Here is a 24,463-nt window from a genome sequence, read left to right on the forward strand (position 1 = left end):
TCTGGTCTCATATCCGTCTTTTGATGTCAAACCCAACTGTGTTCAACAAAAATAAAGGGATTGGCATCACCGTTCCAATACTTACTGGAGGGCACTGCATGGCTTTTCAGACACGCCAGTACTGCCACAGTAAAGTACTCACTAGAGAAGACCTCCGCCAAGTCACACACATTTGTGAAAACAATCTAGGATCTTAACAGGTGAAATAAGGGATAGTTTAATGTCCATTTTGGTTATGGTTTACTTTATTTCGAACATGCATACAGCTTACATTGAAATGCTTCACGTTACAATTCACAAGTCCACATGTCCGAAAAGGAGCAGGAAGAAGCAAAGCTTATTTAATCCGTTTCACATCAATTGCTAATACATTTGTTCACTTCCTGTATTCAACAAGCACTAATTCACTATTTACATTATTCTTCCGTACAATAAAAGCAGTTCATTGTAAACAAAAGCAAGAAAGTTGGTTTTCTCTTTCACTTGTTGTCCGGATTTATACCATTCTCCAATTCAATGGTTTCCACTTCCAGGTCTTCCTGTCCCGTGTCGTCTTTTGTGTTGGTCTGTGAATGTTGTTAAATGTAGACACACACTGTAGGTTCCTAACTCCAGTACGTTTGGTTGAGCAGGCCCTTGCAACGTGGCAATGATGTCAAATGTTGTTGAATGTAATCCTTCCAACTGCATGGTCCTTTCTTTGTCGGTTGTATCCTCCATTCTCCTTGTTGTCACGGTGATGTGATCTTTAAGATTTATCCAAACCTTTCATATGTTTGACAAGAAGCAGTCTTTCCTCCGCTGGTCCTCCAAGTGCTTTGTAGCCTTCCCTGCTTCCTCAAGTCTTGTGCTTTGTTGGCGATGTCAGCATTACGTTTTTTCAGATGCTAATTTATGTAGACCTTCGTACCTTTCAGCTTCTTGCCCTGTTCCAGCAGAGCGGTTTTCAATTCCCTATTGGCGAACTTAACAATGATGACGGGTGTGGCGTTGTTTCTGACAAGTACCGATGGTGTCCATATCTACATCCACCTCCTTGGATTGTAGGAAATTGTCAATTTGTTGCTTTGTTGAAGGAACATCCATTTCATCCGGTTCTCTGTTCTGGACTGCCCTGTCTTTTGACCTGGGTGTAATTCGGAGCCCTGTGAGGATCACATTGTTCATTTGTGCATTCTGATCCAACTCATCAGTTGTATTTTTCATTCGCTCCATGAGATTTTCCTTTGCTTCTTTCGCTTCAAGAGGGGGGACGCAAGGCAGCATTATCATCCACTACTGTTTTTCTATCATCCTGTAATACCTCAATATGGTTTTTCTCTGTGGGGTTTATTAAGGCAGCATTATCATCTTGTAGTACCTTGATGTCATCTGGTAGTTCCTTGGTATCTTTGCGCAGTGAATCTCTGAGAAGCGCTTCTTGAGGCTGTTGTTCTGAGATCGTACTTTTCCAATCTGTGTTAGCAGGTCTCTTGGATCTCGTCACATTTGTGCCACAGATTGGGACTGTAGCCCTGTTTCTGATTTTGGTCCCGGATTTCGAGGACTGGTGTCGTTTTGCTCTTTGTTTGGCATTGTTGCTGGGCAACCGCTTTGAACAGCAGATAGTCAGTTAGCTTGGCTTCGCTAGCAGCTGCCAGCACTTTTAGCTCGTTTATTTCAAAGAATCTGTACCTCTCGCCTGTCCGAGCTCAGTTTGAGGGTGTCAGCAAGCTGATCTGATCTTGTGTTCCTCAAGTGTAGTCAGGAAAGCACTAAAATTGTTCAAAACTCTCGTATCGACCGCAGACCTCTTGCCATGTATGTCCTTTCCAGTCAACAACAACAACAAAAACTTTGTTCTAGTAAGAAGACGGTCTAGTAAAAGTCTAGTAAGAACAAAGTCTAAATGAGATCCAGAAGAAATAAGAACAAATGTATAAAATTCATCCGGTGTTAAATACACAATTTGCACATATGCAAATAAAACAGTACATTTAATTTTCTGACCCTGCATACACTTAACATTTCCTCCTATACGGAAAGATAAACACCCTTCAGCGTGAAAAGTGTTTCCTCTCATTATCAAAGTTAGATCATGCGTATTACAGACAGGGTTTAGAAAATCTACAAAAAAAATGTAGACAGATGATGAGACTGTAGAATGTGGTTGCTTTCTTCCACATACCAAGAGAATGTAGAATGAGGGGGGGGCTTGCTTCAGTTACCTTGGCCTCGATGGCGGCCTCTGTGCAGGCCTGCAGCATGGTGAGGTGGTGGGCGAACACCAGGAACTTGAGATGCTCTGCCTCCAGCATCATTTTGATGTAGTCCTTCACTGCTCCGGCCTTGCATCATACACATGCACAAACACAGACACACACACACGCACACACGCACACACACACACACAGAGACAGATACAGAAATAGACACAGATGAAAGGGAGCTACCGAATCTATCAATCCACTGGTAGACTGCACAGGAAGGAATTGGCTACATCAGTGAGAAAGTCAATTAACTACCGCTGCATCCTCTCTGTGTGATCAATTCTCTATTGAATGCCACGAGATCTGGAATTACAAAGGAAGCCAGCCTAGATTACCTAAGAAATAAAGCTTCTGAGCTGCGACCACCTTGAGAATTCAGCGTTAAACACATTTAGGAAAGAATATTGTTGATAGACTGACGTGACCGCTTTAAATATGAATTTTTCGTCCGTCAACAATGTTTTACATCGACACGTATTTCATGTTTTAAAATGGTTAGCATGTTGGCCACACAGCCAAAGGAAGACCTTTTCTCCGGGTACTCCGGTTTCCTCCCACATTCCAAAAACATGCATGTTAGGTTCATTGGCGCCTCTACATTGTCCATAGGTATGAATGTGAGATTGAATGGTTGTTTGTCTATATGTGCCCTGCGATTGGCAGGGTCCAGAGGTCCAGGGGTTACCCCGCCTCTCGCCCGAAGTCAGCTGGGATAGGCTCCAGCATACCCCCGCGACCCTAATTAGGATAAGCGGCACAGAAAATGGATTGATGGAAAATGGTGTTAACTTTGATCATACATTTTATGCAATTTCAAACCCAAATTTGATCCAAAATACATTTGGTCGTGATTTAATAGGACATTGTACATAGTAGTGTGCTGTCAAGAGATTAAAAAAACAAAAACAAAAACAAAGATTAATTCATTATGTTCTGTAATTAACTGATCTAATTCATCTCTTTTTTAATCTCACCTAAAAATGCTGAAAAAAAGCCCTCACCTTGATGTATTTTCATTTCATTTAAATAATGACATTATTGTGGCAGATCAAACTATTGATACACAGACGTCCATCATTCATTGCGGTTATTTGGTTCCAGTCCCAACCGCCATGTGAATTTCTGAAGTAGAGTTCAATATCAATAAAGGTAATGCTTTTGTAGTTAGAACATAGAAAACCTGTTTGACGGTTTTTAACATTATTGGAGCCCTTTAGACATCAAATAACACCCGTATAGTTACCTTCACACTACCATCATTCTTTGTTTATGCGCAGGCTACAGGATCACTGCAGGGACATTAGAGACAGCCGCCAATAGCATAGCGAGCTACCCGGTTAACTAGTTAGCCTCTCTAAACTTAAGAAAGTGTTTCAAACAGAGTGGGTGAGAAGGACAAAGTAAGAAACCAAAAACCTACCACTTCCACACTCTATCACTCTGTCGGACATGCCATGGCTGACTCCATGCAGTGTGCAGGTAATGTAATATACAGTAATGTCATTACTCATCAATGTAACATTACTGACACCTAGTGACCAGAATACGACATATAACTCATCATAGGCCATAGTCAACCACGTAACAGCGTTCATTTATTAATTTTTTTTGAAAAACTTATAGAGTGAGGGAGCGATGTTCGAACCACGATGTAGGGAGTGACAACTGTATAACAAAAAACTGGCTTCATTAAGTCATTTATTGATTTTAGCAGACTTGAACAGATGCAGTCCAAGCTATTTCTTTTCTGCTGTATTTGACGCTAGTCCCAAGGTCTGCCGGCAACACAGGCGGGGAATATTGCTGTGTATTTTTTTGTCTAACTCCAAATAATTACAAAATCTAAATAAAACATCAGATCCATATAAATCACTGAAGTTTACACATCAAAAGACAGTAAGAATACTTTTCGGAGAAGTACAAGTGTTGAACACTGAAGCAGCTGAGGTCCAGCCATCGCTTGTCATAGCAACACCGTTGGGTGAATCCTTCACCAAATTCTTAAATTTGCTGTCAAACATCATGCTGATTGTGGTCGTCACTTTAATCCTGCACGGTGGCTCGTATGATGCAATGCTTCTGTTAACCCCTCGTCCTCCACTATGTACATGTACTATGTTCTGCAGTTCATCGCTATCCACTTGCCACAGCCTGTCAGTTGCAAACTTGCTCATACATGGGGGTGTTCTCTTCGAGCGGCTCACTAGATTGATAATGTTGGCTATCGTTAGCTGCGGCTACACTCGCGACAGAGTGCTTTGTGTTGTTGTGGTAGGCTAAACTTGAGCTGACTCGGTGGTAAGAAAACTCCTGACAAAGAAGGCATACCACTCTACCTTCATCAGCGGTGACGTCGGATCGTTTTTGAAATGTAAATGTCCCCCTCCTCGGACCGACAACCCTCTCTTCCACCAGATGCATCAGATCAGATCAGAATTTGCTTTGCTCAAGTTCCTTCATTGACTTCACAGCTGACTTCATTGTCTCAAAGCTGATGTCGATCTTGTTATTGATTTTTTTCAAAGCTAGAGCTGGCATTTTCTCCGTTTCCCCATTTGTGCTTTTAAAACATTACATTTAATCATCCTTCTTGATTCTGCTGAGGCCTCGGCTGACAGCATGGAGCTAACAGTCTAAAAAAAAAACAATCTAATGCCGAGTTAACTGCAGCCTGCAGGTATCTTGTATCACCTCACTGTGTGCTGCTGCCCAGCGATCACCCTGTGATGGTTCCGCCTATTGCTGGAATGCGGATGTGCTGTACAAGCGTATCATCCAGCACCCGGGCTTGGCTCATTTCACCGCTGTGGGCCAGGAGGCATCCGAGAATAGTGCCAACTAGAAGGGAATATTCAGGTTTTGATTTGAGTCAAACATAGCCCTTACTGGACAGTTTGGAGACTTTTACAGTTGTGTGAAATCCCACCTGTATAATCTAGATAGCTTCCGCGGCCTGACAACCTTAGCAGCCATGACACCTGCTCTGGCAGGAGAACCTCTGCTTTGCCTCGCTGATAATTAGCCCACGCGCCCAATAATGAATCACTTCACCAGGTTTGACGAACCTCTTCTGATCTGGGGGGTCCTCATTACTGACGCCTTGGCTATGTCGGCTCCTTTCCGCTGAGTTTAATTAGTGCACAAACTTCTCAACTGTCTGAAGCGGCCCGTTAGTTCACTTTAAAGTCCGGCATCAGAGCTGTCCTCTCTGGGTAATTGGGAGCAGATGCTTGGCGGGTAAAGCAATAAAAATACCCCAAAGGCTTTTTGGCAGCACCATCGCCAAGCCGACTGGCAGGCAGGCAGGCAGGCAGGGACCATGTTGCTCGTCAGAGTGACATGAATGCGGTATTTCACCGTTCCACCCCCTCCTGATGAGAAAAAAAAAATCCCCTAAAGTAGAGAAAGTGTGTCACACTGTAACGATAGCAGTGGAAACCAGAATCACTCAGAGCACCACGGCCCAAGATATAGTTTGCTGAACCAATGTGCATCCCACCTCATTCGTATGGCTGAATAGTTGTCATTAAAATTGCATTACTGTCCGTGAAGTAAAGTAAAACATTGGTTCTTCATTTCCCCCTATTGTTGTTAACAATTAACTAATTCTAAAAAAACTGCCATAAAATATAACCCACTTGGCGGATTAAATGTGCCATGGGGTGGACGCAACTACTTTGAGGTGGATGGTAGGGCATTTGTCATGTAGGGTGGACCAATCCGCAAACAATACGAAGCTCAAAATAAGACACAAACTCAGGCCAGGAGAGTAGCGTCAATGATTGCATTTGGTGCTTATCGCCGGTCTTCGTTAACCTTGGGGGCCACGCTGCTCACGGCTCGGGTTATCAGGCTAACTGAGAGACACGCATGCCCTCAAACATGGCAGACGCTATGTTTGGTGCAATGTTTACTTGGCAACATGGGAGGCAGACGAGCTGCCATTGTCGGAGGATCAAGCTCGGCAGCGCTCTAAGCTGGGGGTCAGGAATTGAACGCCGCACGCATCCAGCCGCCTTCACCCACTGCTTATTTTCTTCTCACTTCAAACTGAAAGCCATAGTTTCCATAGCAACACCATTATAGAGGTGTAATGGTGTTGGTGTAGGGTGTAATCATGCCAGGCCAGACGTGACTAAATAATACCACCGTTAGAACTCCCGAATTTGTCTAAGTGCTTTTCACCGGCAAACATTAAGTTCTGTTTCCATGGCAATGCTCTCCCTTGAGATCTCACCAAGCGGTTGGTCTGAGTCTACGAGAGCTTTAACAACAATCCACCATTTCCTGCAGTATTAAAATGCATTAAGATGATACTACTCCACTGATCTAAAGTGTTTTGCTTTGCTTTGCAAACTCTCAGCTTTCTTCTGAAAAGGTTAACAATCTCAGAAGGCATAAAAGTTCTGTCTGCTTAGGTACTGCATTGGGGGGATGCGATGACTTGGCCAAGAAACATCTGAAGACAGATTTTTCCAAAAGTTTTATGGACTGATGTTTTTATGCTATAAACTGCTGACAAGGAGTGGTTAGCAAGTTGGCAGAGTTGTTCAGGAGAAGATCTGGGTCCGAATCTCTGCTTGGGCTTCTCTGTGGAGTTAGCAAGTTTTCCTCGTGTGTGCGTCGGTTTTCTCCGGGTACTCACGTTTCCTCTCACATTCCAAAAACATGTATATCATGTTAGCTGGCCACTCTAAATAGTCCATAGGTATGAATGTGAGTGTGAATGGTTGTTTGTCTACATGTGCCCTGTGATTGGCTGGCCACCAGTCCAGGGTGTACCCCGCCTCTCACCCAAAAGTCAGCCACGACCCTAAATGAGGATAAGCGGCATAGCCAATGGACGGATACTCCCAAATTCCTAACAAAAATACTGTCATTTAAAGAATTTGCAGAAAATTAAAAATAGTAAAAACATGACAAATTATTTTGAAACAACCCGATACAAATGTTTGAATGAAATGAGTTCAGAAATCAATATTTGGTGAAATAACCCTGATTGATGAAAAAGTGTAGTTTGGAGCCGAAGAGCAGTGAACGTGCAGTCAGGGGAGGCAGGTGAGTGCAGAATCTTTAACTCGTCCACTGCCAAAGACGTCTACTGACGTCTTTTCAAAAGGAAACGTTGACTGCCAAAGACATCTACTGACGTCTTTTGCTTTTTTTCGCGGGAGCTACAGATCAAAGTCTTATTCATCTTGCGTGTGAATTTCTGACTTGTAGGCAATGTATCTTTTCCTCCAACCGGCAGCGACAGATTGTCTATGAAGAAGACGGATTGTGGGTTGAGAGAGGAAAATGGTGAAACACATGCAGAAATCGATAAAACAATACAGGCAGCTAACACTGTCACAGAGCTTGTCTGGCAGTGGATCTGCCTTTAGTAGTGACGCGATGGTGAAAGATAGAGGTGACATGGGTGATGTAGGTGACGGAGACACAAATGCAGTTGACAATGGCAGCCGAAGCAACAAGCTAGTGGTTAGCGTTGCTGAGCCACGTGGCCTGAAACCAGAGCCTGACACCGGAAGCAGTTCAGAGTCGGGTGACTCAGAACCCGACCCTGATTCTTCTGACGAGTGGCTGCCGTCTGGATCGGTCAGCAGCAGGGATTCATCCCCACATCCAGCAGACCCTACAGTCACTCTGGTTGAATGTGCTTCTCTGCGAAAAACGCTTGTTTCTGTTTTTTGGTCAAAATCAGGTGTTTTTGCTGAAACTACCCTATGTTCTACCGCCAAAATCTAAAGACCCAAAAAGGCTACAAACAACCTTTTTTTCTGGTGAAAGAAGAGAGTCTAACGTTTCTTTAGATAGTTTCAAAACTCAAACTAAAACTCAATATTCTATGGGTCTTGAAAGTTCAGCAAAAATGCCCAAAACTCTGGCAGTATGGAGCTCTCTGCTCTGAACATGGCTGGCAGTCATAATTAGTCATAATTAATAATAAAAAACTACAGACAACAAATAATAACATCAAATATACATGAATATTTCTGCATTGAACTGAGCTGTAAATGTATTTTTTGTATGATTCCAATTGTTTTTAAAGGGGACCTGTTATGCGTTCCCTCTTTTCTGACCTATAAATGTTGTTACAATGTTGCATTCTCGTGTTAAACGATGCCAACGCGTCAGGTTTGCGCATTTGGAAGTGAGCCCTGAAAGCAGTTTCGGATGGGTCTGAACGCTGTGTTTTACAGTTTTTGTCACACCTAGTTCCACTGACATCAACGCAACCTGGACCTCTTTACATGGGCATGACCAGGCACACGCTGTAGGCCTGCCCTCCCCCCGCTCTGCTTCACTCTGTTGTCGAAGAGTTCACCACGTTAGCACGTTGATCAATTGGCTCCCAGGAAATGTTCGGGTGTGAGGGAAAGCTAATTTTGTTTAGCTTTCCTAAAGAGGCAAGCATCGGGCAGAAGCGGTTGGTTGGAGTTGCTGATTCCTGGTTGGCAAGAAAAAAACATGCTCATCTGTCAACGGCACTTCACACGGGACTGTTTTGTGAACATGGGCCAATACGAAACTGGACTATCCGCCAAACTGTTGCTGAAGTCTGACGCCTTTCCAAAGTTACTTGGTCGTGTTGAAGAGTCAGAAGAGCAAGCTGTAAGTAACAATTTCTCTGTGTCCTAACTGTGTTTATTTTTTGTAAGAAATCGGACAAAAGCGGTTGTCTGTGTGGTATTATAGAGTGTGCATACATGGAGCGGAGGGAGTGTCACCTTCGTGCATGCAAACACATATGGCTGTATGTTAAAAGCGGACATTTTAAAAAGATAAATCGCCATTTACTATCAACTCCTGTACCGGCAAACTTAGAATTAGGATTAGAATTAGGGGTTCGGCAGCTGTCCGGAAGTTCTCGGGAGCGCTTGGGAGTGTGACCATTCACAGCGGAGTGGGCTCGGTGGGAGGCGTACCTGGAGGAGGTCCGGGGGGGTGGAATAAATTACACAGACCGTTTGGGCGGGAAGCAGGAAACCCAAGGAAACACTGCAGGAAGAGGCGCACAGTCTGGAAGATCTAGAAAGCTTTCTGTGCGTGTCATCGTGTGTAGCTGTTCTATACGAGTCCAGAACTCCATACAAAGGCCCAAAAATGAGTATAACAGGTCTCCTTTAACATTTTCTTAGGTAAAAATTGCTGAATTTCCTGATCCAATACAGTGCAGAAAACTGAAGAAGAGGCGACAGCGCGTCTCTTAATTGCGCAGACAGGCCCACCGCCTGAGTGCACTTCACTGAGTGCACTGGATGGCGCGTCCCTGTTTCTGTTTGTCAACACGCATCCCCGTTTCTGGTTGTCATCATGTCGCCAATAGCATGTTTGCCAAAACATTTATGATACACCACGACTTTCAACAGCCTGAAGGGCTTTTAATGGAAGTGTGACATCATTATTCTTGCTAATCAGACATACGTGGAGGCACTGTAGTACTTCACCTCACCGTGCAGAGGAGGGGGCATGCGTGAGCTGGAAGGTATTCTCACTGCCGTCCTTCTATAGAGAGGAAAAGCCAGCATTTTTTTTGTTTGTTTGTTTTTTTTGATAGCAGCACCAGCTACAGCATAAATGCATTAAAAACATTTGTATGTTCTGCTAAATGAATGAATGAATGAATCTGATTGCCAAGATACAGTATATGAAAGCTCAACAGAAGACTGGGCACCTGCATGTACGTCATTAACAAATAAAAGGTAAGACCACAAATGTTTTTCGGTTCATATCAATAATATTAATAAATGTGACTAACAAGTATATATATAAACATTTTCTTTACATTGAAGTGAATTATTCTCTTCTTTTTGTTGTTATCATATTAACAGGCAACCTGTATTAGCGTAAAAAAGAGTCGATGCTTCACCAGCCATGAAACTCACCACACTTAAATGCCGCAGAGAGACAGCTTCTTTAAGGGTACATTTTGGCACTAATGATGTGATGGTGTGTTTTTCACAGCATGTTACTAGTATGTAAAACCACAAGCACGACTTTGATGTCAGCAATGTTTTGTGTCCATTTGGGAAACTAAACAAATAAAATATAGGGTGAAAAGCTCATATTTGAAAAATATGCTCAATACAGAGGTTGTCTGTCGAACAGGCGTCAACCTGTGGGTACCCACGGTGGGCTTTTAACAAATGTCAAAAGAAGAGAGTAGGGAAAGAAACCCAAAAGCCCACAGAAGCAAAAAGGAGAGGAGTGGTAGTCCCTTATGTAGCGGGGGTCTCCGAAAAACTCCAGAGGATCTTATGGCAACACAAAATTCCTACCTTTTTCAAACCAGTAAATACCCTGAGACAAAAATTTGTGCATCCTAAAGACAAGGCTCCAAACCAGAAACAAAGCAATGTGGTCTATTCCATCCACTGTAAAGATGAGGAATGCAAAGAGCACTACATTGGGGAAACTAAGCAAATGCTCCAAAAAAGGCTTTATCAACATCGCAGGGACAATGCTAGTGGTCCTCAATCAGCAGTACATCTACACCTTAAAGCTACCAATCACTCTTTTCAGGACAGCGAGGTAAAGATTTTGGCCAAAGAAAACAGATGGTTTGAAAGAGGAGTAAAGGAAGCTATTTTTGTCAAACAACAGAACCCATCGAGGAAAAGGCTTCTTGAGACGTCATCTGTACTTCTGTGTAGAAGGTGTCGGACGTTTCGCTCCTCATCCGAAGAGCTTCGTCAGCAAACTAATAAGTGCTGGTAGCTTAGGCCTTAAATACAGTAAGAGTGGGCGGAATTGGTGTGCCAACACCCTCCTCCTATTGGTTCGTTACACTAAGCCTGCATTCCTCATCTTTACAGTGGTATAATCCTATCCTGTTATTCACACCTACGATAAAAGGGAAGTGTCGCTCCCTGAATTGGGTATGAACGACTCTGATACTGGCTTGTTAGCATCTATTGTTCTGGCTCGGCCCTGCCTTCACCTCATTTGCAAGACTAAGAGCTGTGGGTTTACACAGAAGTACAGATGACGTCTCAAGAAGCCTTTTCCTCGATGGACAACTCCTGTACGACTGAGAGCCTACACAGAAACAGAACCCATCATTGAATCGGAATGGTGGTTTGAGGTTTAATTTGGACCCTGTGTTCAGCAGGTTACTGAGACCAAAACCCACAGCTCTTAGTCTTGCAAATGAGGTGAAGGCAGGGCCGAGCCAGAACAATAGATGCTAACAAGCCAGTATCAGAGTCGTTCATACCCAATTCAGGGAGCGACACTTCCCTTTTATCGTAGGTGTGAATAACAGGATAGGATTATACCACTACTCCGCCCAGGCTTAGTGTAACGTACCAATAGGAGGAGGGTGTTGGCACACCAATTCCGCCCACTCTTACTGTATTTAAGGCCTAAGATACCAGCACTTATTAGTTTGCTGACGAAGCTCTTCGGATGAGGAGCGAAACGTCCGACACCTTCTACACAGAAGTACAGATGACGTCTCAAGAAGCCTTTTCCTCTATGCTTCTATAAGACACAAAAAAGCATAAGCAAACGGAATCCGCAGTGAATAGTTTTCAAAGCATGAGTTAAAATAGATCCCTATGGCGCTTCATAGTATTCCATTCTATTGTTCTTATAAAAGAATAAAGCCAGCAGACAATAGCTACACTGTATATGGAAGGTTGTCCTCCAACCAGGTCTCCCATTACCTTGGCAATAGCTGTTTGTTTGTACATCTGTGTGATCAGGCTCATGACCTCGGTGAAGGGGTTGTTGAGGGCGGCGACCTCTGACCTGCACCCCTTCATTAGTCTCTCCCACTCGGCGAAGCTGGCCACGGCCTCCTGCAAAGCAAGGAGAGGGCAAAGGTGGTGAGGCCACGTTCTTTATTTCTTCAACATTTTTCTCTTTCGATATAAAGGGCACAACAATTAATGGTTCTGCTGGATGTCCTAGTTTCCCTGGAAAGTAAAGAAATACAAAAAAAAGGGAGTGAAAGAATTCCCAAGGATGCCACCCCCTCCTACTAGGCTGCTGTGTTAGGTGGGTCAGGAGCATCTCCCAATTATAGCTGCCTTGTGACAAGCTAGGGTCGAAGATGGAGAAGCAACCGGGCCGCTATAATAAATCAAAGATGCCTCGCGTGCTCTCAAGGTGATCGGCGAGGAGTATTTAAGGGAAGAGCAGAGAACGCTGGAGTGGGAATGGCTGCTGGCAGCATGTGTGACCCGCTGTTCATAAACAGCAGGATCTTTTAATCATAAAAAGAGGGCTAAAGTTGGTTATTTAACAGCAGGGCGTCCTATATTGTTGCACTATTTTGGACTATAATCCACCACATGATGTAGAATCCTGACAAAAATGCAGCCAGCTGTATTGAATCACTGCTAAACTTGATTTAATTTCTATGCCGCCGTGCTTATTTTGTGCAATTCTTAGTTGAATCCGAGCATGCAACACCCAAAGCTTTGAACGCACTCCTAAAGCGCTGCATGTGAACCATATGGTGAGCTTGGGGAAGAAGATGGGGTAGTTATGGGAGGTGAAAACGGAAGCAAAAAAGTGATAGAAGCCTTATTAATGCACACATCCTGGGAGAGTTTTCTTGGCAGCATTTTGTGTTCAAGACAATGAATAAGTTTTGGTTGCAACATGAAAGTGTCTCCATTTAGTGAAATCATTAGCATTTCAGTGGAACTTCGTCAAAGTCAAGGACGACTGAATGAATAAATAGGATGTTGTAGGAAGAATAAAGCAGTGTTCCCTTTATGTTTTTTTCTCAGATGTTCCACTCAGCGGCACCTGCATAAACCGCATAAACATGGTTTTGACAGTTTTTATTCTAATTATAAATGTTACATTGAAGCTTTACAATCTGCTGTTTATAAAATGAGTGGCTAAACACTCGGCCCATGATGATATTCACTTGACTATCACAGACAAAAAGGCCAGGGCTAAAAACGTAAAGGCCAGGCAGGGCATAAAAAGTGTCTGGCGGTGGAAGATAAAAGCCATCATTAGAGAGTAAAATGAGATAGGAGGGCCAGGGCCCAGAGAATGAGTGGTCCTGGTGTACACCGCACATTGTCAGAGAAACAGTATTTCGGAGAAGCGAGTGTCTGACATTATTTTTTAATTATAGTAGGAAGCTGATGTTACGTTTCCTGGTTACGAACGTGCCCCGATAAATTAATTAAAAACTTAATTTTGGTCCGTAAACAAACACTCGCTGCAAGTGATTCTGTACTCTTTACCTTGGAACCTTCTGCAGATTATATTCCAATAGGCCTGTCTCTCCCTCCCATGTAACAACACCCCCTGAGCTGTTGTCTTTTCATTACCCTACTTTGTATGTCCTTTGTGTGTTCTGTGTACAGCGTGAGTTAATTTAGGCATACTTTAGGTATAGGTTCTGACTTACACTACAGTCAAGAAACCGAACTCATTCACAACCCGATGACCATCTGTATCTCTTTCACATGAACTGCAAGCGTCTCTGTTATCATCTGACTATTAAAGTCTGTGCAATAAACACTCTCAGATTCATCAGATTCATTAACAAAACTAAATATACAGGTATAGCCTCCACCTAAGATAAATGACCTGTTTCAGCTTACTTTAGATAAGGGAGCTGTTGAGGAAAAGCTCCAAAGCATTTCCAACAGTTCTGCATGTACCTAACTGGCATCTCTATGGAAAAGCATTGACCACATTTAGCTACAAAATAAGACACTGGGGTAAAAATGCAGCATCATCACTTTTCTGGGCATCTTCCTTATTGTTGTGTCACTCCAAGAAATGTGGCTTGGTGCATAATTAGAACTAAAATAGCTCATTCAGTGTTTTTTTCCACTTCTGCTGCTGCTGAAATGATAGGGGGAAATAACCCAGGTAGTTAGTTGGGGCTTGTTGCCTCCCCTGGGAATGCGAAACTATGTGGGCAAAACTCTGCACCGTACTCTTAATTGATTATTATTATTCACTCTATGGCTTTCAGGGGCTGCATGCTGGCCACACAGGCAGGAGATCTGAAAGATGTGGGTTCGAATCTCCATTGGGCATCTCCGGTTTCCTCCCACATTCCACAAATATGCATGTTAGGTTAACTGGCGACTCTGCGGAAAGGTATGAAAGTGAGTGTTAATGGTTGTTTGTCTATATGTGCCCTGCGATTGGCTGGCGACCAGTCCAGGGTGTAACTCGCCTTTCGCCCGAAGTCAGCTGGGATAGAAAAGATTGAAAAAAAGAATATGCATGTTAAATTAATTACAGACTCTAAACCAGAGGTGTCCAAAGTGCGGCCCGGGGGCCGTATGCGGCCCGCAGCTCATTTTGTATTGGCCCACGGCACACTGTAGACTTTAAATTTAACAAATAAAAACAACAGCAACAATAGGAAAAAAAAGAGCAAAAAGGTGTAATGCAACGAGAAAAAGCTGAAATGTGATACTACTAATTAGTAACAAAATGCAAGTTTTGCCTTTAAATACATGCAAAACAAATACATCTTTTTTTTAGCCATTTTTACAAAATCAAAAGTATCAAACTGGCCCCCACATCCTTTGACTTTTCCATATGTGGCCCTTGCTCAAAAAAGTTTGGACAACTCTGCTTTAAACTGTCCCTAGGTGTGAATGCTTATGGTCTAGGAGTCCTGCAATTGGCTGGCGACCAGTCCAGGGTGTTCCGCGTCTGTCGCCCAAAATCACCTGGGATAGGCTCCAGCTTACCCGAGGCCCCAATGAGGACAAGCGAAATGGAAAGTGAATGGATGGCGTTGAATGGGGCAGCAGACATGTTCCTTCATGTTCAATCCACAAAGCAGATGGATTAGTGGAAGGGTGCTAGACAGCTCCAAAGATGCGCCAATCAACATCCCTTGAGGAAAAGTGCTAGAATATCTCGGCTGAATTTACCTTTGCAGCTTCCTTTGGAAGGTCGAACGGAATGCGCTGGCGGATTTTGGGGGGAAGCTGACTAAGCACCTCAGCCTTAAGGCGACGGATCATGATCTGGCTAAGTCGCTGGTGCAGCTCGTCCAGGTTGGACGCCCCACGACAGTCCCACTGCCTGCGGGTCCCAAAGTACCTGCAGGAGAGGGAATAAAGAGTGACAAATGAGTTTTTAAAAAAAACATTAAATGCTGAAGAAAACTTCCCTAAATACTTATTTACAGCAGCACCCTCAAGGAGTAGTTAAACACATTTACACATTCCCACCTGGGAGCTGCCTGGCACGACAACAGTCTTGCATCGTGCAGGGCTGAGAAGCTCAGCTTTGCGCAGTTGGGGATCCGGATTTTTGCGTCAGGGCAATTTGCAGAGCGGCAAAGTAATTTGTCTTGAGGCCCAGGGCAAACTTTCACAACTCATCAGCCAAATGGGTTTTTAGAATAAAAGTGGCCTTGTAGAAAAAGGCTGGTTATCTGCCATGCCATGCATGTTGGCTGGACAAAGTGAACCTGACGCTGTCAAAATGTGCACACTCTACACTTTAGTGTGAACTTGAGGAAAGGCAATGGCAAAAAAAATAATATTACTGACAAGTAGGCCTACTAGTTCCGGTTTGGTGGCTGCAGGATTGAGTCTCTGCTTTTTGCAGATGATGTGTGTCCTGCTGGCTTCATCGAGCCGTGAACTTTAACTTTCACTGGATCGGTTCGCAGCGGCCGGGTGTGAAGCGGCCGGGATGAGAATCAGCACCTCCAAGTCCGAGTCCATGGTTCTCGCCCGGAAAAGGGTGGAGTGCCATCTCCGGGTCGGGGATGATCCCGCCCAAGTGGAGGAGTTTAGGTACCTCGGGGTCTTGATCACGAGTGAGGGAAGGATGGAACGCGAGATCGACAAGCAAATTGGTGCGGCATCTGCAGTGATGCGGACTCTGCATTGGTCCGTTGTGGTGAAGAGAGAGCTGAGCCGAAAGGCAAAGCTCTCGATTTACCGGTCGATCTACTTTCCTACCCTCACCTATGGTAATGAGCTTTGGGTAGTGACCGAAAGAACAAGATTGCGGGTACAAGCGGCCGCAATGAGTTAGAGATAAGAGATATCCCTTAGAGATAAGGTGAGAAGCATCGTCATCTGGGAGAGACTCGGAGTAGAACCGCTATTCCTCCGCATTGAGATGAGGCAGAATAGGTGGCTTGGGCTTCTGGTCAGGATGCCTCCTGGACGCCTCCCTTGGGAGGTGTTCAGGGCAAGTTCGACCGGTAAAAGGCCTCGAGGTAGACCCAGGACACGTTGGAGAGACTATGTCTCCCAACTGGCCTGGGAACGCCTCGGGATCCGCCGGGAGGAGCTGGACAAAGTGGCCGGGGAGAGGAAAATCTGGGCCTCCCTGCTTAGGCTTCTGCCCCCGCGACCCGATCTCGGATAAGCAGTAGAAGATGGATGGATGGATGGACTCGTAGGCCTATTGCTGAACTGACATGCTAAGACTCTTCCACCAGTATGAAGGAATGGATACTCACATCACGCCTTCATACCTGTACGTTACATGGACATCTGGCCATTGAAATATTGAGTTTTTATCACTCATCCAAAAGAACATTTGTGCAGTCAGAGGTCACTGATGTTGGACCTGGTTCACCATCTCCGTTGCAGTTCCTCCCCAAGGATTTTCGGGAAAGAGATACTGTATGTGCACTCCACACCAACTTGTTCACCCATGCCTCGTGCAGTGAATCTCTCAAGTCCATATGGCGTCTCTGCGGCTATTGTGGTATTCCCTAGACACTGTGCTATTATACAAGAAGTGCTGGCGTTGAGGGTGGCGGGACCCGTTCTTTCCCAAGCTTCCCCCTTTGATGGCCCTCCAAATCAATGCATTTGATGTATTTGGCGTTGAATGCTCTGGCTCTGATTGCACACATCGCAGCAGCACAATCAAGTGCAGAGAACAGTAACTTCCTTGTGCCTCTTAATTTCTGGGCAACATTGATTCATAAAATATATCTTCATGTTTCCACATTTACCAACATAACATTGCAGTTCACATTTGAGCCATATGAAAGAGCTATTAAGTACAGTAAGGTAACGAGGAAATGGTGTGGCGAATACAAAAAAATATTGATTAATGCGATCGATGTCCAGATCAGGTAATATGTACACTTCTATATAAATTATGCATAATATAAAGTTCAATATTTACACCAGGGGTCTCAAACTAACAGCCAGTGGGCTGCAAACCATATTTTGTGTACAATCATGGTGCAAACACATAAATGACAGCACAACATGTCACAGGTAAGTAAACACACAAAGGGCAACTACAACTACTACAGGGGATAATAAACAACATCTATGTTAACTCTAAACATGCAACTTTAGCAACTTTTTACAAAACAAGTACCGCAAAGCAACCTTGGAAGCAGGCAGCACTCCCACCGATTGGAATGATGCCGACTCCCAGCATGCATTACGGCACCTTTTTGTGAAGAGTTAGCATAATTCCTCCACTTTTTTCTTAAACTTTGAACAATGCGGCTCATACTACGGTGCGGCTAATTTATGGCCAAGTTCTAGTCTCGTGACATCTCCTTTACTTCAGAACTACTACTAATAGTTTAAATAATAATGTGCCGCTCGCCAGGCAGTGAGAAAACGGTATCTGTTTCTTTGGCAGGAGCCCATCATGCACTATCAGTGCACTCATGACGAGCCACTGGAAATCGCAGGAGGTCATGACTCAATATAACAGTCTGACTCACGGTGTCATCTTACAAAGAAAGATCATCACACAGAAACTTAACACTCAAAAGGTATACCTAAGAAATATACAAACATGTACTAATACAAGTTTAGATGAAAAAAAAACCAAACTATTTTAAAGTTGTCCCATAATGCATTGCATCTGAGGTTTATAGTTAGCATTTATATGTGTGGTTTATAGTCCTGTGCGGCTTATATATGTACAAATCTGTTTTTTCCTGTAAATTTTGTGTGTGCGGCTTATACACCGGAATTTACTATTTATTACTATTATATGTTGACAAGTTTATTGCAATTTCAGTTTTGGTTACTCCTTGCCCAAATAAAGATCAACTTTGTTGAAGCAAGCTGAAGTGCCTTTGGCCATGTCTTGTGTCATCATATTACTGTATATTTTTATATTATATTACTTAGATGTGGCCCAGTCTCACCCAGCCGCTACCTTCAGTGGAAGCCAGGTAAACTTCAGTTTGAGACCCCTCATTTAAACTGAAGATAAAATAAAGAAACTGCAGTGTTATATTGTACGCGCCGTCTCACCTGTAATGGGCATTGCAGTATTTGCTGGCGTAGTCAGTCCAGATTCCAAACATTTTGGGGTACAGTGCATCAATCTGCATAAAAAGCTGTGAAACACAAACAGGAAACAAATCTTAGCAGCTTTGAACAGCTGCTGACAGCTTGATGGCGTTACATTGTGTTAGCAGCAATCATTCATAATGTGACACACTCAGCAGTGCATCATTAAGAGATATATATATATATATACACACACACACACACACACACACACACACACACACACGCACACACACACACACACATTACATTACACATTAGGACATGGCTTTGGGTTCAAGGCTCAAATCCCAATCCCACTGCAAATCAGAAAATATGCAATACAAACCCACACACACAGCGCAATTCCTGTCAATTGTTTTTTGTATTTGCAGCAATTTCTGAGCTAATGGCAGGTAATCTGCAGCACTGTAAGAGCTGTATTCAGAATTCACCACTTGTTCATCAGAGGCTTTACAGCACCCATCGCACAGCCGCAAACGTTCCCCGCCACCCCCCCAAACCCCTTTCATGCTGTTGATATAATAGGTGGGTGGAATGAGGGCACATCATCAACGGTGCAGCATGCCCTGAGCTGTGCGCTAACCTGATGTCAGAGCCACAGTGAGTAATGATGGCAGCAGAGGGGAGACTGGCAGTGAGGAAAGGGACCAGGCTTATCAGGTTTATACTACGGATGATAAAATGTTATACGCTTCAGATTCTGGTAGGCAAAGAGTTGGATGCTTATCTAAAAACTAACCTCAACACTGCTGGCAAGACTTGGTGGCTCAAGGACAGGCCGATACTTTTTGGAACTAATAAGTTGGACAATAGCGGGTTCAGCATGTTTCAGTCCATTTGTAAATTGTAGAAAAAAGGTCAAAAACATCTCCAGAAACATGCCATACACTGTACATCCAGGACATAAATAATTCTAAAAGCGTATGTGCAATTCACAAAATGTCTTGCGCTGAATCAATCGCTACAAATCAATCCATAGTGTAAAGATTTTCATCAGAATGACGCTTACAATGCTGCCAACTCACAAATTTGGTGAGTGATTCGAATAATAACAAACAATGCAAATACTTTGTAAAAGCCAAAAGAAATGGGCTGGGAGGAAAAAAAATATAATGGTAAGACTATGGATAGATTTTCTATTGAAGACAACGACTGTATATCTAGTGGGACTGATGTGATGCAATATGGCGACAATCCAGCACCTCAATATAACATATATAAAAATAATATCATAAATCATTATGGAAAGGGGAATGACTGTTGCTCACCAAACACCATTGCCCTGTGAACAGCCCTTCTTATTGTCTCCAAATTCAATAGTTTCCGCCCCTGTGCGCTTTATTACTTGTCTCATTTATTGCAGCGCACTCGTCTTTTCATATTGGGCTTTGCAAATGAAGTTTTTGCAAGAAAAGGTTATTGGAATATATATACAGGATCCTCCAGGATACGAGATACGAGAAGCTGAAGCGAATTAATTGGCATTTTGTTACACTTGGGGTGCCTTACTAGGACCATGCACCTGCTGCACCTTGATGAGGAGCCAAGAGTCAAGTTGGCTTTGTGGTCTGCTAAGATCAGAATCCCTATTCAAGTACATCATATAATCTGCTGGAGCTGCAAAAGGCATGTCTATGAAGAAACCGAATCTGAGTTTAATATAATATATAATTTGGCTGAAATAAGACAACCAGATGTAATTAAATATACATTCAATCAATTTGCATTACCTCTTCAGGGCGACCCAGGGCGGGTGTACCGGTGAGCAGGACGGCACGCTTGGCGCTCTGAATGATCGGCACCAGAAGCTTAGTCCGTGCTGCGTTCCTGGATTTGAGGTAGTGCGACTCATCCACCACCACCACGGAGAAGCGCTGCCTGCTCAGAGTCTCCACCAGGGGGCGTGCGTCCGTGGTGAGCAGGCCATAGCCAAGGACTGTCACCTTACTGCTGCTAATGCCCCTGCAAGAACAAAGGCAGTTGCTTCTGATGGACATAAAACATGCAAAGAGAAAAGCAACACATGTACCGTGGTGTGAAAAAGAGTTTGTCACACTTAAATGTTTCAGGTCATCAAACAAATTTAAATATTAGTCAATGACAACACAAAATGCAGTTTTAACATTAAAATATTTATTATTAAGGGAGAAACTACATGCCCCTGATGTGTGTGATTGCCCCCCACCCCTCAAGAAAGAAAGTGTAATTGAGATCTATCAGTCTGGGAAAAAGGTCATAAAGCCATTTGTAAAGCTTTGGGACTCCAGTAAACCACAGTGAAAGCCATTATCCAAAAAAAGTATCAAAAACATGGAACAGTGGTGAACCTTCCAAGGAGTGGCCGGCCAACCAAAATTGCCCCAAGAGCACAGCGACGACTAATCCCAGAGGTCACAAAAGACCCCACAAAAACATCCAAAGAACTGCAAGCCTCACTTGCCTCAGTTAAGGTCAGTGTTCATGACTCCACCATAAGAAAGACCAGTGGCGGAGCTACGGGGTGGCCAGGGGTGGCTGTGGCTATCCTTGGTCACCCTCTGGCCAACGCAGTGGTCACCCCCACGGCTGTGGGACAATTTTGACAAATGCGGCTCTGTGGTGCAGAACATTAGTTCAGTCCAACCACCGTTTCCGCTTGGACACATTTCACTGCAGCACACAACTTTCCGTGTGGAGGAGCTGTCAATAAAGCCGCGTCTTACATGAAGTACAAACGGTAACAAGTTTTCCATGATTACTTTGGTTGGTTCTGGTCAAGTTTTTTAAATTCTTAAATTCTGAAGCGTGATTCAGCACATAAATCTGTTAATAATGGAAGCTCTCTGTAGCAGTATTAGTGGGCATGTCAAGTCTAGAGTTACAACAGGAGTGCCGATCGGCATCCACTTCCGTATTATGCCCTGCGCGGGTTTGGCCACCATGATGGAGAGCAGAATCCAGAAACTATGGATTGAAAACATGTACTCGGCACACTGCTCAGCTATTAATTGTACTAATAGACGGTCCAAAAGCAATGGCGGAGCTATGGAGTGGTCAGCGGTGGCCACCCCTGGTCACTCTCCGGCCACTGGCCATCTAGACAATTCAGGGATCAACATATTGCCACCCCTATGTGAGTAATGGTCTCACCTTCACCACTCCAATGAAAAATGTATGGCTCCGCCACTGAGAAAGACACTGAACAAAAACGTGCCTGCATGGCAGAGTTCCAAGACCAAAAACATTGCTGAAGAAAAAGAACATTAAGGCTCGTCTCAATTTTGCCAGAAAACATCTTGATGATCCCCAAGACCTTTGGGAAAATACTCTGTGGTCTGACGAGACAAAAGTTTAACATTTTGGAAGGTGTGTGTCCCATTACATTTAGTGTAAAATTTCAGAAAAAGAACATCATAGCAACAGTAAAATATGGTGGTGGTAGTGTGATGGTCTGGGGCGGTTTTACTGCTTCAGGACTTGGGAGACTTGCTGTGATAAATGGAACCATGAATTCTGCTGTCTACCAAAAAATCCCGAAGGAGAATGTCCGGCCATCTATTGGTGACCTCAAGTTGAAATGAACTTGGGTTCTGCAGCAGGACAATGATCCAAAACACACTAGCAAGTCCACCTCTGAATGGCTGAAGAAAAACAAAATGAAGACTTTGGAGTCCTGACCTGAATCTTATTGAGATGCTGTGGCATGACCTTAAAAAGGCAGTTCGTTCTGTAAAACCCTACAATGTGGCTGAATGACAACAACTCTGCAAAAATGAGTGGGACAAAATTCCTCCACAGCGCTGTAAGAGACTCATTTAAGTTATCGTAGTTGTTGCTGCTAAGGGTGGCCCAACCAGTTATTAGGTTTAGGGGGCAATCACATTTTCACACAGAGCCAAGTAGGTTTGGATTCTTTTCTCCCATAATAATAATAAAAAAAAAAATTGTGTTCAGTTGTGTTGTCAGTGACGAATATTTAAATTTGTTTGATGATCTGAAACATTTAAATGTGACATTCATCCATCCATTTTCTATACCGCTTCTTCCTCATTAGGGTTGCGGGGGCATGCTGGAGCCTATCCCAGCTGACTTCTCCTCCCCACAGTCTGGCAGGTCAGCACATGACTCATGGTTGACCCATGGTACACCACTGTTCCATGTTTTCGATACTTTTTTTGGATAATGGCTTTCACTGTGGTTTGCTGGAGTCCCAAAGCTTTACAAGCGGGGTACACCCTGGACTGGTCGCCAGCCAATCGCAGGGCACATATAGACAAACAACCATTCACACTCACATTCATACCTATGGACAATTTTGAGTCGTCAATTAACCTCACCTGCATGTTTTTTTTGGAATGTGGGAGGAAGCCGGAGTACCCGGAGAAAACCCACACGCACACGGGGAGAACATGCAAACATGCAAACAGGTCTTCCCGATCTCCAAGCTGTTACTGTGTTGGCCAACGTGCTAACCACTAGACCACCGTGTGACAAACATGCAAAAAAAAGAGAGAAATCAACACTTTTTCACACCACTGTAGATTACACAAAGGCCTGCGATGTTAATGTTTAGCCAATGTTCCCAGATCATAGTGCTCTTTGGGGAGAGACATGACCAAGAACCTAGACGATTTCTCTGACTGAGCTCGAGCGATCCTGTGTGGAGATGGGACAAAGCTCAGTCAGAGTGATCATGAAGTTCACCTCTCTCACCGAGGCTGTTCTCCTCCCCACAGTCTGGCAGGTCAGCACATGACTCATGGTTGACCCAAACTTTACTGCCATTTAGAATTGACTGTCTCAAGGCCACGGTGCTCCTGGCAGAATTAAGTGCAGCAGAAGCCTAGCATGACACAATCCTGTCTCAGGCAGTCTTTTTGACCTAATGGCTTGGTTTGTTCTGATATGCTCTGTAACTCTGCGGTCTTATGAAGACTGGTGTGTGCTTTTTACAATGATTTAAATGATTTGTACTTAGGCCTGCCACGATAACAAATTTAGCTGGACGATAATTGTCCGCTAAATTCAGAAATAATCGATATTATTGACAACATTTTTTGAGATTTTTTTTGTTAATTATATGGCATAATAATGTGAGTACATTGTATAAAAATCAATAAAATTTACTTTCTCAAGAGTCAAATTCATATAAACCCCATTAAAATATAAAATTGCCGTGCAAAATACTTTTAGGCTGGGACTATTCATTTGACAAGGTTATATATCAGTTGATGGTTTGATTTAGAATATATATATATATATATATATATATATATATATATTTTTTTTTAAACAAACTCTCTTGAACGCAATAGTAATTTATTGACTTCCCATGCGAGCTCCCCACACCATGAGTGAGTAGTCCGAGCACAGTGGGGGGGAACTGCCGCTATTGCTACGGAGCCAAATATTCAACTGACAATGTGAAATTAACAGTAATTTGTACAGGCGGGGAGCTCTGGTGCTTTTTTGGAACTCCTCAAATGCAACTAAACTGACTGATGTGAGATCAAAGAAAAAGAAGAAATTGAGAGAGGACACATTTTCCACTCTCTTGCCTGCTAGCTTAGCCGCCCCTCCTAGTGTGTGTTTCTTTGGCTTCCAAAAGTCTTCATTCTACCGTCTCTGAGAGGGGGATGGAGGATACAGGCGGTCCCTAGTTTAAACAACCAGCGATTAGAGCGACACTTCCCTTGCAAGCTCCCCGCACCATGAGAGAGAAGTCAGGGCACAGTGAGGGGGAACTACCGCTGTTGCTACGGAGCCGAACATTCAACTGCCAATGTGAAATGAACAGCAACGGAGACAAATATCCAACATCCAACGTGAAACTAGCTTCACACGGTGCATAGCGAACCCTCTTGTCATCCAGCCTGTGTGCTTAAGAGAGTGGAAAGAGAGGAAAACAAACACGCACGCACAGGTCAATTTACCAAAGCCGCGAAATTATCGGCTTTGGGTTTTTTTTATCGTTCGATTAAT

At 43.6% G+C, this 24,463-nt stretch overlaps 1 protein-coding gene across 4 annotated transcripts in view; it reads right to left on the reverse strand.

Moving 5' to 3' along the window:
• zranb3 (zinc finger, RAN-binding domain containing 3) overlaps positions 1-24,463 on the reverse strand; it is a 101,159-nt gene that overhangs the window by 61,263 nt on the left and 15,433 nt on the right. For all 4 annotated transcript variants that reach the window (XM_054790434.1, XM_054790424.1, XM_054790453.1 and 1 more), the window contains 5 exons: positions 20,233-20,464; positions 18,461-18,546; positions 15,128-15,299; positions 11,921-12,055; positions 2,208-2,327 (listed from right to left, as the gene is read on the reverse strand). In XM_054790434.1, coding sequence (XP_054646409.1) covers positions 2,208-2,327; positions 11,921-12,055; positions 15,128-15,299; positions 18,461-18,546; positions 20,233-20,464 — 745 coding nt within the window. The remainder of the gene's footprint in view (positions 1-2,207; positions 2,328-11,920; positions 12,056-15,127; positions 15,300-18,460; positions 18,547-20,232; positions 20,465-24,463) is intronic.

Source organism: Dunckerocampus dactyliophorus, chromosome 1 (assembly GCF_027744805.1).
Source record: "Dunckerocampus dactyliophorus isolate RoL2022-P2 chromosome 1, RoL_Ddac_1.1, whole genome shotgun sequence".
In the NCBI taxonomy this organism is placed as follows: Eukaryota; Metazoa; Chordata; class Actinopteri; order Syngnathiformes; family Syngnathidae; genus Dunckerocampus; species Dunckerocampus dactyliophorus.